This window comes from Clytia hemisphaerica, unplaced genomic scaffold (assembly GCF_902728285.1).
Source record: "Clytia hemisphaerica strain Z4C2 unplaced genomic scaffold, Clytia hemisphaerica genome assembly, whole genome shotgun sequence".
NCBI lineage: Eukaryota > Metazoa > Cnidaria > Hydrozoa > Leptothecata > Clytiidae > Clytia > Clytia hemisphaerica.
Genome location: NW_027104060.1, coordinates 1,319,686 through 1,336,088, shown reverse-complemented (window position 1 = coordinate 1,336,088; position 16,403 = coordinate 1,319,686). Strand labels below are relative to the sequence as shown.

The 16,403-nt window shown below is 34.8% G+C and overlaps 1 protein-coding gene across 1 annotated transcript in view; it reads left to right on the top strand.

Moving 5' to 3' along the window:
* The first annotated feature begins 2,425 nt into the window (after positions 1 to 2,425).
* Positions 2,426 to 16,403, top strand: part of LOC136812447 (citron Rho-interacting kinase-like) — a 41,252-nt gene continuing 27,274 nt past the window's right edge. The window contains exons 1-7 of the mRNA XM_067068943.1: positions 2,426 to 2,774; positions 12,027 to 12,118; positions 12,924 to 13,346; positions 13,608 to 13,817; positions 14,504 to 14,657; positions 14,883 to 15,072; positions 15,408 to 15,645. Coding sequence (XP_066925044.1) covers positions 2,591 to 2,774; positions 12,027 to 12,118; positions 12,924 to 13,346; positions 13,608 to 13,817; positions 14,504 to 14,657; positions 14,883 to 15,072; positions 15,408 to 15,645 — 1,491 coding nt within the window. The 5' untranslated portion in view covers positions 2,426 to 2,590. The remainder of the gene's footprint in view (positions 2,775 to 12,026; positions 12,119 to 12,923; positions 13,347 to 13,607; positions 13,818 to 14,503; positions 14,658 to 14,882; positions 15,073 to 15,407; positions 15,646 to 16,403) is intronic.

Below are 16,403 nucleotides of genomic sequence, written 5' to 3'. Positions count from 1 at the left end.
AATCCTAACTGTGGCTTACTGTACAAGATTTGATCATTTGCCTGCGTCGAATTTTGAATCCAGATGTTGTTTTGAGCACACATCCCAGTGTCGCACAGGCTCGGTTTATCTCAATTTGAAATTCAAATGAAACAATGGCAATCAAAAATCTGAGAACCTAGGTCGCAGCCTGGGAACAATTAAGCTCCATTGGGATTTTGATAAAAATTTCCAACAAGGATGTGATACAGGGATGTGAGACAGGGTTGTATATTGAAGCTTTAATTGTGTTTCTAGCTTTTGGTCACCAAATTTCTAGGCGAACAGGAGTCCCACTGGGTGTGTGACGCATAATACCAAACCTTTATTGAGGCTAACCTTTAAAAAGTTTGCTCAACCATTACAACGGGAAGTTTACCGACGTTAGTCAATATTAGGTTTAACTCTAATCTGATGATCGAAGTGAGCGAGTGATTGATTGATAAGTTCATAAATGACTGATTGTTTGATAAATTGCGAACACAGAGGGGTTATGTATATCGAGAGAGTTATTTCAATAATCTTAAGATGCACATTTATGAAATAACTTCAACTTTGTAACATGCGCTGTTTTCCACTGAGGCTTAGACATAAAATAACATTGATCTAATATAACACAATCTTTTTATTTTTTTCTTCCGTAAAATGCTATTTTTCCAGCGTAGACTTTGTAAATATTTGTCTTATATATTATTCCTCCTTTCTCTCGATTGCTTTATTTTCGATTCATTGCATAAAAATCTCTCTTTCTGCAGCAGAGCAAGCAGAAACTCGTTACCACATTATACACTGTTAAAAAATTCTGCATAGACCTGCAGGATGGCTCGACAATTAAGAAGTGGGAGATCTCGTAGAAGAGAATCGCGAATAAAATCAACGCCCCTTAAAACATCGCCATAGACTACCTGCGATTCTTTATAATATCATCCAAGTGCTATTACATCTTATACTCTTTCTCAGACAGCTGCAAAGACGATAGAGGCATACTGTTCGTGTAATAACAAAATCAGTGCGGATTTCACTAATATCTGTTTGGCTTCCGTAGTAATACCGCTATCGGAAATCATTGATGTAAATAAACGGTACACGAGATTTCGATTATGACCTGTCAATCAAATAAAGGAGACAAAATTTATCCGTCAATCTGTAATGTCTCCCGCTCCTTAAGTACATCATTTGAAAAAGATGTAAATTTTTACACACTTTTTTTCAGGACATTGTGTTTCAAAGCTTTGAATAACAATTCTAATTGCAAGCTCTAATTAGTTTTATCATCAACACCATAACAATTTATGTAACACAATTTAATCTTACAAATTTGCTACTGTAATTTAAAAACGATGTTTTCTCCTCGTATCAATTAGCAAAAAACCTAAAGCCTTACAGTTTGTTCTTTCCTTCATTTGGGCGCAAATATGCGTTCAAAGATCAACCATTTAAAAAAACCTTCAACAATTCCCTCAAGTACAAACTATGCAATCTGTATTTTATACTAAAATTTATACAATTCAAATACCGAAATTTTTATTCTTTGTTTATTTCTTTTGTTGTTTTTTTGTTAACTAAGGAAGAAAATCTTCTCTTTCTTTGGCAATCTCTAAAACCATACAAAATGTTCCAAGTAGTGTTCGTAAGATGTTCTTAGTGATTGTAATGCATCATTTATCACCCTTTTCTCTCCGTCGTCAAAAATATTGAGCCACTTCTTCCCCAACGACCAATGGACTTCTCAAATGACTCTCTCTCCGTTAAATCGTACGGTTTTGGTGTGGCAACTTAGAAGTACCCTTAAGTGACGTCAGCTCCACAGAAGCCAACATGACGCATAATGAAAACAAATAAACTATTTCCCCACCACAATAGCCAGATCGTAGCTGTCAATCAAAGTTATACGCGGCAAGATCTACGCCGTTTTTTACTAACGCACATTTTGTCTAAACCATCTTGCAGCTGGTGAAATGTCAACTCGACTTGGCCTTATCCAACTGCCAAAAACTTTCTCTTTATGGAGGTTTCCAAAGTTTTAATTTATGAGAAAATTGGAATATCAGTGACGCAATCCGACGAAAAGAAAATTTAGATGATATCGCTAAACCGCCGCAGACAAAAAGCCTCCCGTGAGTCACTTCAGTAATTTACAGACCCCCATACACAGGTTAAAGTTGCGGGATAACTTAAAATCTACTTGATTCATAGCAGAGTTTTGTAGTTTTTTCTTGTAATCTACTATGATATGAGCAATTATATGAACAATTTTCCGATTACTTGTTGATTTTTCATCTTTGAGTTCTAGAAACATGTAAAATTTTCACTTCTAGGAAGGCTTATATTTTAAGTCTGAGATGGGTCAGTATTTTATTCACAGTCAAAAGCTGGAATGAATGTTGTTTTTGCGGGTCAAGGTTTCACAGCTCGATTTTTGAAAAAAATGGTCGTGCGTTGTTTGTGTTGCAAGAATTTTTATAGAATGTAATTTTGATGACATGGGTTCGTTTTATCCCAGGTGAAATTATTATTAAATGATGAGGAATAAATAACATATAATAGACATTTTTGGAAACTGACACCAAAAATGGCAGAGGGAGTTTCAAGCAGAATCACTCGACTGAACCAACTTCTCAGTGGGAAAACCTCGGGAAGAAAGGTTCCTCTCCTTGACAAAGAAACACTTTTGGATGCCTTTGTTGCGCTCTTCAATGAATGCCAAACTGATCAAATGCAAAAAGACAAAAATATTGCTGTATATGTTAAGAAATGTGAGTATATTAACAAAATTGCCTGTATTAAAACAATATTCTCATGTCGTTTGGGGATGCGGATGGTAAATGAGAGGGTAAACTTTCACAACTTTTAAACAGCAGCCTCATGTCTGATCTGAAACCTATATATTATGCTAGCTCTGACTATAATGAAATTCAAACAGGTCATGCTGTGACTTTTTCACTTATGGTAGAATGGCTAAACTTTCTCAACATTTTTGTGGTTAAACATTCCCCCCGGAACATTTCCATGTTCCTTACGCTGTTCTTTCAGGTGTAATACACCTTTTCCATAATTCACCCCTCGCAGGCAAAAACGTGTTTGTTTAAACCTCCCAAACGTGCACAATTTTTCCATAAAGTTTGAATTCCGGGAAAAGTGTATCGTCAACTGCTCTAACTTGGGACGATTGGTCAAATCTTTGAACGGTTGATTTCTGGGCTGTATTTTCACTTACTGTTTAAATCTCTTCAACAACAAGTTTGTTTTGATACTTCAACCAACTTTATCAATCAAACTTTCACTATCCCATAATTACAAACAAATGTATTTTTAAAGCATTTTAAAAGTACATAATTTGAAGAAGTAATTAACAATAGACCTTTTTTCAAAGAGGCCACCCTGTTGAATAATTATGTAGTCCAGCAGAAAAACAATGATAAAACCATGCATATAATTATTACAATATGCATGATACAGTAATTATGCACGACTCTATCATTGTTTTTATGGCTGGACTACATAATTATTCAACAGGACGTCCTCTTTTCAATTCAATCACACTCACGCTGCTCACATCTTGATGCCATTTTTTTGAGTTGTTTTTCTCTAGAGACTTTTTACAGCGTGCACGATTGATTGACATGTCAAAGTTACAGAGTGTCGATAACAGATCTCACAATTTTCCGTGGAAGAACAGACTTTTTTTATTTCTATGTTCGGACGCTTGCGCATTGACACGTTTCTTGTTGCAAAGATTTGCTCCTTTTGTGGCGTGAAAGCCTCATAACTTTAATCTCTTAGTCTGAAGTCTTACACTTTCCAAGCTTGGACACACTTATCACCCCCTTTTCTTTTTAGCCCTTTGACTTTTAGAATGATTTTAATATTTATTCAATATTTATTAATAAAATTATTTTATTAAACAATCTTGTATTTTATATGTAGCGAAAATGGGCCTTCAGGCCTGATGTTACTCAAATATATAGATAGATGGATAGATAGATAGAAAAAAGATTTTTTTCACTCTGTTTGTTTAGCAAACAAAATAGTTTAGTGATTCCAACTTTCCTATTATTCCTATCTCTAAAGAAGGGTGTCAAAATTAGAAGAGGGCTGTCAACATTGTGCCAATTCCAGAAAATTTTCGTTACCCCCTGTCAGACGGCGTACATTTTTAAATATTTTCTAGCCTTGGAAATAATTTTTTTTCCAGAGGTGGTAGGAAATTCCAATAAAAATCCATGTACTTTTGCAAAATATGTCGGGATTTCCACTCTTTTTTGCTATTTTTAATTCAATTTCCTTGGAAATCTTATGTTGTCTGCCCCCTGTTACAGACAAATTCTGGAATGGGCAATTAGACCAACTTTAGGTATTCGCGTAGACGAGATGTCATGTTGGATATTTAATAGCTCTCAGCTTAAATTGCGAATGGCATCCATCTAGCAAAAGTTCTATGCTTTAAGATCTGACTAAAATCAAAAATGTTTCACAAAAAAATCCTTTCAGGGAGTTTCAGGCGAAAGGAATTTTTTGCATAGTGAGTTGGTCTATTGTTGACATCTCATCAAATTCTGCCAACCTTCTTTAGAGATGGGAATGATAGCAAGGTTGGAACGGTTGGTTCAAAACGCAGGAGACAGGACGCAGGAGACAGGACACAGGACGCAGGTCATACAAACTACAGACCGGAAAATTGTAACACACTCGTAACATATAATGTATAAAATGTTTCTAAAAACATTATACGCAATGGAAAATTATATATTATACAAAATACGCTATTTAAAAGATTTTTAAATGACAAGCCATCAATCCTAAATATTGACAAAATGACATTTAAATTATGTAAATGATGACGCTAGCACAAAATACAAGGTGTGTACATCAGTTTACAACAAAATGTTTTTTCATGCTCAATAGGATGCTGATGGTGCAAGTAGATATAGATTTATATATTTTGAAAACATTAAATGCTCCAAGAGAGCTGTTTTAGAGATATGAAAATAGTGACGTCATTTTCATCAAAAATACGAGATAGGGAATGAAAATATTGATATATTAATAAAATACAAACCTTTGACGCTATTTTAGTCAATTTTTGTTATCATACCCAAGGTGATGCAGGGGATATAATGAGATATGATATAGCGATTGTGAAATAGCTATTTTCCTGTTGGTTTAAAGATGAGATAAATATTTTTAACACATGTATTTTGTGTATAACATATATGTCACATGTCAATGACATTGAAAAGATAACTGCTACTATACAATGCGTGATTTATGTGTAATATATAATACAAGTATTACAGGGCCGTGTTATACACGTCACAAAATGCAAAAGCACGTGGCAAGCATGTGGATAGATTTTGACCTTTAAAAAGGTTCTAGACCAATAAAATACCTTCAGAATGATATTTCTAACGATTACAAGTGTTTTTCAAACATTTTCTTTGTTTTTTACAGCAATTAAAGCTGACCTGTCAGCACTGACCTGCGTCCTGTGTCCTGCCTCCTGGGTCCTGTGTCCTGCGTTTCGAACCAACCGAGGTTGGAATCTTTTTCTCTCTGGCATCTAACCAAAGAAATATAGTCAGTTGGTAAATTTTGTGTTTCCATTTTAAGAAATGACTTGTGAGTTGTTGATGACACAAGCAATCAACAAACAGTATAGACTAATTACGGGATTTTGAGTGCGGGTCATTTTTACTTTCATTTTTAGTGGTTTGACTCTCGATTTCAAGCTGACATCTTAGCAACGGGGTTCGGAGTGGTTTTTTTTACACCAATTCTTCAAGATGAAAATATTTAAATAATTTTAAGTTCTTCTTTTATTCAATTATTTTTATGCCACTTTGTTGACAATCTAACTCTGGTATCAAATTTTCGCTTACTTCAGAGAATTGAAGATGAGAAATAGTCTACACCTTAGGATCACGGACTGAAACAAATAGAATAGGTGTCATGAAGAGTGAGATTTTGCAGTCTTGTGAAAGCGCCAAATATTTTGTTATCCAATCACTTCGATATTGATTTTTTATTTTGTCCAATCAAGAAACTGCAAGAAATTGCTGTGCTATTGTTTCAAAAGTAACATCCAATCAAGTGGTGAAGTTTAAGCGCTTCCTTCAACCAGAAAAGTTTTTTAACAGTCTAACTTTTACATCAAATTAACACTTTCGTTTGAGACCTAAAGATGAGAAAAAAATCAACCCACTTAGAATCACTGATATTGGAACAAATAAAGATGGCATTAATATGGTGTTAGTAAATGACAGTAATAAGACCGCCTGTCATCCAAGGTGCCAAAAAGCCATTAGGGCCAAAAAGTAGGGCCAGTAATAACCGTCATTATATGCATCAATCTCATTGGTTGAAATTAAAAAAAGTCTTTCGGATGGAACAACTTATGAAGCACTGAGTAGAAGAGACCACTTTCGTTTTATCTCAGATTTGGATATAAACATTGCATGGGGAATAATTTTGTCAATTTGTTTTGTATCAACTAATGTTAGCATTGTATTGTTGGAATAGGAAAGGAAAAATAAGTAAGTCAAGCCTAGCTTAACTATCTGCTCTCGCACAGGCTCTCTACAGGGTGCATTAAAAGGACATGAGAGCTTATTTTGATCTAAATGAAAACACACAGAATTTACCAATCTGATTTTCAATAAGCAATATTGACCTTCTTATTATTCCTATCCAGGTCATATTTTAGAAAGACATCGGTGGTCAAAAAGGGCATTTTTCTCAACTTCAGTTGAGTTAGAATCTGAGAATGTGTGTGTGTGTGTGTGTCTGTGTGTCTGTGTGTCTATCACCAAAACTTTGGGGCAGGCTGGAGACTTCAAAAATTGTTCGATTTGGCTGAAATTTTGCACACTTGTTCCTTGGGTGAATATCTGGGGGCGTTTTTTTCATTTTTCAAAAATTTTGATTTTTGGGGCCTGAGGACGAGTTTTCGCCAAAACGAGGCTAAAACTTTGGGGCAGCCTGGAGACTTCAAAAATTGTTCGATTTGGCTGAAATTTTGCACACTTGTTCCTTGGGTGAATATCTGGGGGTGTTTTTTTCATTTTTCAAAAATTTTGATTTTTGGGGCCTGGGGACGAGTTTTTCGCCAAAACGAGGCTAAAACTTTGGGGCAGCCTGGAGACTTTAAAAATTGTTCGATCTGGCTGAAATTTTGCACACTTGTTCCTTGGGTGAATATCTGGTGGTGTGTTTTTTCATTTTTTGAAAATTTTGATTATTGGGGCCTGGGGACGAGTTTTTCGCCAAAACGAGGCTAAAACTTTGGGGCAGCCTGGAGACTTCAAAAATTGTTCGATTCGGCTAAAATTTTGCACACTTGTTCCTTGGGTGAATATCTGGGGGTGCTTTTTGCATTTTTCAAAAATTCAGATTTTTGGGGCCTAGGGATGAGTTTTTTGCCAAAACGAGGCTAAAGCTGTGAAGCAGCCTACAGGCCTCCAAAATGGTCGGATTTGGTTGAAATTTGGCACACTTGTTCATTGGTTAAATATCTGGGGGTCTACAATTGGGCCTATGAATAATTTGAAGCCACTGAAGTTGAGCCCAGTGCGTTGCGCACGTTCGACTATTTTCTAGTATTTTCCCACTAAAAAGGCTGTTTTTACCAAAATTTGAGTTATTTCAGGAGGAGCATTCAGCTGTTAAATGGAAATAAAAAATAAATTTGGTTTGAATGGTGACAGCAAGGACTTCTTATCCTTCACTTTTTAGAGTAAGAATCAAGTATTAAATAAGACCAAATGAGTGGTTTATACTGTGTCACGCGAAAAAGAGAGCTTTTTTGTCTCAAGAAAGTAACAGCTTCTCGAATCTTCATGCTCTAACAGCTCTGCTGTGTTAATGTATTTGTGAACTGATTTTAAATCAAATCAAGACAGAACTTGAAGGCAGTAAACATTATGCTGCACTGTGTAAAATCTAAATCTGTAACTTTGGAAACCAATACTGGACTGGTAAAGAAACTTTTTGTTTTTGTTTTGTTTTGATTTTCAAAAAATAGCTTATTCAAATAAAATTGTTTGATTGTTTGATTGTTTGACTAGAGTTGGATTTCATTAAGGCACCATTTACATCAGAACAACTGTAACGAAAGAGCGTTGCACGTGTGGGGGGCTGGTATGTTGCCGCCTTAGTTTGTGTGGTGTGTTGGCGTTATGGATTATGACCCTGTCTCTTTAAGGATTTTTAGAATGCCTCTTAGTCCTATTTTGCTAGCAACTTGGGAATGGAGGTGGAGTCTGGATCACTTCGCAACCCTTTTTTTAATACGGCTAGTAGATATTAGGGCAAAAAAACATTGAGTGATGTTGATGAACATTAACTTCAAAAGTAAAAAAAGGTTAGCAAAATGTCCCTTCCAATGCTCTGTTCAGCCAAGCCAACTGGTACTAGACTCAGTAGAAAAGAGTGCCTGGAAGTTCTACATAGATTATTGGGCTATCTATTTAAAATATCTCTATCTCTATCTGCAATCATGAAAAGATTATATTTAATAATTGTGAAAAAAATGTTAAAAAAATGGAGTGATAATATGCTCTGAACATTTTAATACTTGTTAAGAAGGAGGCTAGATCATCAAAATCAATAAATTGTTTATTCCAAAAAAATTTCAATGGATGAACTGTATTGGATTTGTTTCAAATAGTTTGATTGATGACTTGATATAATCAAGATTATCAGAAAGTTAATCCATGGACAAGGAAACATTTCAATTACATTTTTAAGAAATTTTTTTGAAATTTATGTTCCAAAATTTTGTTCCAAAATTCTGAATCTTAAGTTAAGCAGAATAACTACAGAATTCTGAGTCCAATGTAATCAATCTTGTCAAAGGTACTAGAGGGGGGTACCCAGTGCACGAACGGCAAACTTATTTTTCTCTTTTCTGACTTACTTTTGGTTTTTACATAAATCCTTTTTGACCATCTCGTAAACAAGCTTGAAGTCCTTCTTTCAGTTTGTTTTCACTTTATTTGAAGGCTTCTTCTTGGAATAATAACTCGTTAAAAGCGCGCGCTATTCGGACCCAGTCCGCGAACGATGAACCAGTGCGCGAACAATCTTTTGAAAGAAAAAATTAGAGCTCCGCTCGCAGGTAATACTTTAACTCTCTTCCGAGATGATACAGGGGTATTTGAACTTTTCAAAACCACGCGCTTTTTCACCAAAATAGCGTCTTTTTTATAAGAACTTTAGTGTTTTACTAACCTGTTTATTTTTGTAAATATTTTCTTGTCGTCCATTTTTTTGTTTTCTTTTTCAAGTTTTGCTCATCAAAAAGCGCGGCAATGCAGTGTCTTCTTTTTTAATTGAGATCGCCAGCGCTTTCGAATGTTTTGACGTTGCAATGTCTTCATTTTGAATATGGTGTTCGGATCGTTCGCGGACTGGAACCTTTTTTATATCAACTACTGGTGATATGTTTCTATTGATTTTGAATTAATGAGCTAACATGTTTCAATGAAATTTTGTGTGATGGAAGATAACAGGTTTTTAAAAGAGGAAAGTCATTTTCAGAACTCTTCTTGCGCAAATTTTCTTATAAAGAACATTTTCTCTCGCGATCAGCCATATTTACAAAAATCCCGAATTTCGTGATTTTTTTACTTGGCCTCGTTCAAAATCGGTTTGGTGTTGTTCTAGTGCTCCGTTTATTTTAATTTTTGGAGAGATTGCAAGGAATAGTTTGAGGATTCTGCTGCACAAAGGAAGTTCTATAGAAGTTTGTTTTTGGTTGTTTTTTTCAAGTTCAAAGACGCTCGTTCGTGCACTGGGGCCGTTCGTGCACTGGTGATATGACTCTACTGCAGTATAGTGTTTTTGTCAAAAGAGTTTGATATTTTTGCACAAAACAATTCTCAGATATGAATGATTAGAAATATGAAATTCAAAGCATTTCAAATCATAGCATGGATCTCAACTTTTTAACATCACAGGACTGCTTTCCTGTCTTTCTGGCAGAGTGGCAAACCTCTAAATTTAGAAGTACCCAAATGATTTTCCTTCAAAAATACACAAGAAATTCTTTTCTTCAAAAATACACAAGAAACTGCAAGAAATTCTTTTCTTCAAAAATACAGATAGACTTGAGAAGGTGTACTTAAACATTTTAGAACATTTTGAGTCAGTTTTCCCAAAATTGTTGATTTTTGCTGTATCCCACAGTACTATAAACAAAAAAAGATTTTGGTGTTTTTGGTATTTTTCTAAATTGTCTTAGTGCTTTTTAGGGGGGGGGAGGTCTGCTGAGGCTGATGCTAAATTTTTCTGATCCGACAATTTACAATTCTTTTGTATATGTTTTTGATTTATTTTGTTATGATGATATTTCATTACTTTAGAATGACCCCTTACAGAAAAAATGACAGTTACATTGCTTTAAAGGTGATCATTATGTTATTTTAAACTGAGATGCAAGATTTAGTGAAAGTTTTTATTACTTTCATAACAATCATATTTTGAGCTTGATTTGAAAACAAGAGGTAGTAATTCTCATTTCCTTGCAAACACTACTGCATTATGATAAATATATCATGTTACGATGAAGGCTTTCCAAAATTATACTGATAGAAATGCATTATATAGACTCCTAGACGTTTTCTAACCTTAGCTTTTCTTTTGTTTGTACTATTACTTAAAATCATTGTCCTACTAGAGTGTAGTTAGAATGCTCATTTAACTATGGAATCACAATGAATTTCACACTTCCCTTTTAACCCCTAATAAACAATACTTTGTAAATTTTTGAAAAAAGCAAATTGAAATGTGAATTAATATATTTGAATACTGATTCTATTTCCATGCATTATTGATATACTTTCCATTTTATGACCTATATGGGGGCTGCTCAGCCTATACATTTGTGTATTGCTCTTTCGTGAGCTCTTTCCCCTCTCTTCTTTATACTGATGTCTTTGCTAGCTAGGCTATCCTTTATATTGAGAGCTCTCTATAAGTGGTGGTACTAGGAAGTAATATTCCTTTAACTAAAGATACTTTCCTCTTAAGTTAGAAATATATATTATATGTGCATGCTGAGCATATAATTAATCATGAGATTTTATTTCAAAGTAAAAGATATTTTCTTATTGGATTTTCTATTTAAAATTTTCTACTGAAAGATTAAAGTTGATAACAACCAGCTACAAATGTTAAAAGAACAAAAACCCCATCCTTCCAGATCCTTCTAAGTTTCATTTTCAAATTTTGTTCAACCCAAATCATTTATGGCTTTAAGGTGGAAGGAGAGCTCAAACTCATGCTGTTTGAAAGCACACTTCCTAAAGAATGATATTGTGTTGTCTTTGCTCGACAAAAGTAAGGAGGTGTAGCCATGGTTCAAACAGGAAAACTTTAAATATCTCATAAGACTAAATACTCTCTATGATTTACATCAATGCTTCTCTGGAGATATCAGGTTGAGAGTGATGACTCAGGCCCTATTTTAGAAAGGCAGGGCAGCGTCCGTTGGCCAAAAAGGGTACTTTTTCTTGTGTTCTTCTGCTATAAAAAGGCTGCCAAAATTTTAGTGATTTCAGGAGGGGTATGAAAAGGGCATGAAAAATGGCCTGTGACTATATGAATCATTTTTGCTTCCAATGTAAAATAACTTATAATAGACGATATCGGATTTAGATAAATGCAATGCATTCTGGTTTCTAGGGACTCTCAAAGGAATTATAATCTATTATAATTGATCTACTATAATTCCTTTGAGAGTCCCTAGAAACCAGAATGCATTGCATTTATCTAAATCCGATATCGTCTATTCCAAACCATGAGGAATGTTCAATTTTAGCTAGCAGAAAACATTTTATGTTTTGCTAAACTACAATTTTAGGTTGATTCGAGAATGTTTATTAAAATCCAAAAATCCTCTCAGAACTATTGTTTTCATTTTTGAAAGAGCTGGAGTAGTCATGGTATAACTTGAAAGTTGAGTATCAAAGACATCTAAGACTAATGTTTTTCTCTTCTTTTCTTTCCAGTCAAACCATTGATTAGTGAAATCGAGAAGCTTCGCCTCAGGAAAAATGACTTTGAAATTCGTAAAACCATTGGCAGAGGCCATTTTGGAGAGGTGAGTATTTCTTTGTCTGGAAGCTGAGTATGATTTAGACCTTAATCGCACGATGGGTTATTTTTTCTTATTTGGCACGCCCTCAAAGAGAGCAATTAATCGTTAATTGCATCCTGTAGAGAGCAATTAATCGTTAATCACACTCTCCAATGCCGCGCCAATGTTTACAAAATTGATTTTAATGTTTTTTCTTACATTTTTTTTGCATCGAACGTTTTAATTGCATTCGAAATTTATTTTGTGAGAAAGAAAATCAATAAACAACAATAAAAGAAAGACATAAAGAGAAGAGAAAAATATAAAACTCTCAGTGTAATTTCTGTAATTTACTTTCCTAACTGGGAAAAAGTAGTGAAAGCCATTGTGCGATTAGCTCATAATCACATAATAACTCGTACAATTCGAAAATTGCACTCGTGATTTTTTTGTTTCGAATTTTCCTCGTCCTTTCGGACTCGGAAAATTAATAACAAAAAAATCACTCGTGCAATTATATTCGAATTGCACTCGTTATCATGTGATTACATATACTAATTACTGCAAAGGCGTTTCATAATTGTGTTTCAAGTTGCAGGCACGACAGAAGCTTTTTTTTAAATCTTGTACGGCAAATGAGGAAATTTAAGCAATTTTACTGACGAAGAGGAAAACTGGATTTTTTTGTGAAGATCTGGTTCGGCAGCCACCATACCTACTATACCTGGTGCGTCGTGCCTGAGTTGAATTATTCTCCCTCACCTCAAGGTTATAACTTATTGTATTTTTGTTGCATTATTTTAAAAATATTTTAATGATCATTTTTCAGGTACACGTTGTTAGAGAGAAAGTTACTGGAAATGTTTATGCCATGAAAGTTCTCAAGAAATCATCCACTTTATCGCAGGACAATGTAGCTTTTTTTGAAGAGGAGCGTGATATTATGGCGTTTGCAAATAACCCATGGATTACTTCTTTGCAATATGCTTTTCAGGACTACGACTCTCTTTATTTAGTTATGGACTTTCACCCTGGTGGTGACTTGTTATCCTTATTAGCAAAATATGACGATGTATTTGAAGAAAATATTGCAAAATTTTATCTGGGAGAAATGATTATGGCCATGCATGCTGTTCATGCATTAGGCTATGTACATAGAGACATTAAACCAGAAAATGTTTTGATTGACCGTGTTGGCCATGTCAAGCTTGCAGATTTTGGAAGCTCTGCAAAATTATCATCAGCTAAAACTGTAAGTCTGCTTTAAAATTCAATTCTTTTTTTCCTATTCTATTGAGACATGAGATTCTGTTATATTTGAAAGTAAGACAAAGATGTTTTTGCAGGGGTTTCACCAATGACTTTTAGTTATTTTTCATATTTAAAAAAATCTCCTTATGTGGCTTATGTGTAATTACTTGGCAAGCACGAAATCAAGGGTAACTAAAGAGAACTAATGTGGAAAGTTGAAAACTTAATTTTTTGACCAATTGTTTTGAACTTTTTCTCATAGGTTGTCAGTAAAATGCCTGTTGGAACACCAGAATATATTGCACCAGAAGTATTGATGAGTATGGACGGTTCAGGTGGCGGTGGTGGGCGTTATGGTATCGAGTGTGATTGGTGGTCTCTTGGTGTTGTGGCGTATGAAATGATGATGGGTTATACTCCTTTCCAAGCAGACTCTGTGGTGGTCGTGTACAGCCAGATCATGAACTTCAAGGTATGTACAAAATTTCTCCAGTCGTCCAAGACTGCTTTTGTTACCTCTTTAAAAAGCAGATGACTTTAAGTTTAAAATTTCCATTGCATTAATTAGCAAGGCTCGAAATGACGATTTCAAGTGCAATCATGGTTAGAAATATATTGAAATTCTGGTTATTTTAACATTTTTTCAAGATTTAAAGTTCCGGTGATTTTGCGCTATCTTTTTAATCTAATCGAATATTTCAATTTGGGTGGGGTAGGCACTTCCAGGCTATATTCTGAGCCTTATTGGACTATTTTTGAACTTTTGGATCCTCAGATTCTAAGGTATCTTAAGTCTAGCGTTAAAACTCAGAGTTTAACTCTACACTTCGAACCTACTTTAGAGCACTTACAAATCGATTGTGGTTTTAAGACTTCCTGGGGAATTTCCCTTTTTTTTCAATTGATATGACCATGATTATTGTGGGCCGGACGGACAAAATGTCTGGTCAGGATTGTTTTAGCTTGATTATTATGATAAGGTCGGACAAGGAGAAATTCGGGCAGGACCTGCTTAAATATAAGAGTTCCTATTGCAGCTAATATAATTTTTTAAGCAAATTTTCTTTTCCTTTTTTGAGCAGTCAATTTGTTGGGATTGTAGAATAAAAAAGTGTGAAAACTACAAATGTCTTAATAACCACAATATCATCACCCTAGAATTCGTTGGAGTTTCCAGACGACCAACCATTATCAGATGATGCCAAAGGTTTAATAAGAGCTTTGTTGACTGATCAGAAAGAACGAATCACTTACACTGGGTTGGCAAAACATCCTTTTTTCACTGGTCTTGACTGGACAACACTGCAAGATGGTAAGCTTGTCTGTTTATCGTGTATTAGTTCTTGGCAGGCAATTCTTTTCATTTTCTCATCAAAGTCTCCTCAAATTTTTTTTAAAAAGCTCAGTATCGTTCATGACTTTAGCAAACAAACTCTGAATCCTTTTATATTCTAAGAAAAGCAGTTATAGTTTGTGGCTGTTATTTGGATGTGTTTTGGATGTAATCATCTGATGTATTTCTTCTTGTGCAAAATAGCTGTCCCCCCATACGTTCCCACCATCCAAAGAGAAGATGATACTTCAAACTTCGACGACTTTGAAACAGAGAACAGTGGACCACGTCTCGAAGATTTCATGGAGCAGAAGAAAGGATTTCAAGGGAAAGATCTCCCCTTCATTGGCTTCACTTTCACCAAACAACTGACGCTGGCGTCACTCAGTGAAGAGTACATATTTTTTGTGTGGTGTTTTCTTTTTAATTTTATGAGACGTTATAGATGTACCAGCGTATATAGAACAACATGTGTCGACCTAGCGATATCTACAGCTACTTAAATTCAAGGTTCTTCATATAGTAAAACATTCACACCATCAACTTTGAAAAAAATTTAAAGCAGTAACAGAATAAAAGCAGTAAGAGAATAAAAGCAGTTGGCAATGTTTTGTAAAATTTTGTTGTTCTCCATTTTTTAGTGAACCATCCACACCATCAATTTTGAAAAAAATTAAAAGCAGTAAGAGAATAAAAGCAGTGGACAAAATTTTGTTATTGTTTTTTTAGTGAACCATCCACACCTACTCAAGGGACACTACCAAGGAATGCTTCAGTCAAACGTGACTCGACCAAAGATGCGTCCAATGCCCAAGTCCAGAACTTGATGAAAGAACTGGAGAAAGAACAAAAGAAACACAAAGAATTACAAGTAGCATTGACGGAGAAAACGAAGACTGTCTCTAAAGTGGAAGCACAATATCGGTCGCTTGAGAATGAAAAAGTCTTGTTTGAAACTGAAAGAAAGGTTTGGCATTTAAACTTTATTTTGAAATGTGTTGAGACCCTTAATTGAGTGAGGCTGGAAGCACCTGGAAGGACCTGCTTAGACTACACGATATATTGACGAACAATATTCAATAATATGGTTTTCGGACCGGAATGTACGACGAAACAATCCCCCATGACATTTGTCATTTAAACTTTATTTTGAAATGTGTTGAGACCCTTAGTTGAGTGAGGCTGGAAGCACCTGACCGTACTGGCATAAAAATTAAATTTCAACCCTTAAGGACCTGCTTAGACTACACAATATATTGACGAACAATATTCAATAATATGGTTTTCGGACCGGAATGTACGAAGTAAACAAGTGGTACTCTATTATAAAAAGGAATTTTCTTTCTGTAAACAATCCCCCCATATTGTTGGAATATCGCAAACCGAGGTGACAATATATTGCGAACATCTTTTCAATATATTGCCGGCAATCAGCAATATATCGTCATTATATTGTCTTACAATATATTGTGTAGTGTATGTAGCCTTTTAGATAATTGAAGGCTGGAAGGACAGTACTGGGATGGCAAATTAATTTTTAAGTTCAATTAATTTCGTCTTCATTATTTGTCTCCATTTGTTGACGCTACAGTTTAATCTAGCGCTTATTTGAAATTGAGCAGTTACTCTAATTTGTTGAATTAAAGTGAAGTCCGAATTGTAAAGAATTTTATACTGTTTTCTCCTTGGCTAGGACTAAGAACTAGTTCGGTATACAAAGATTCG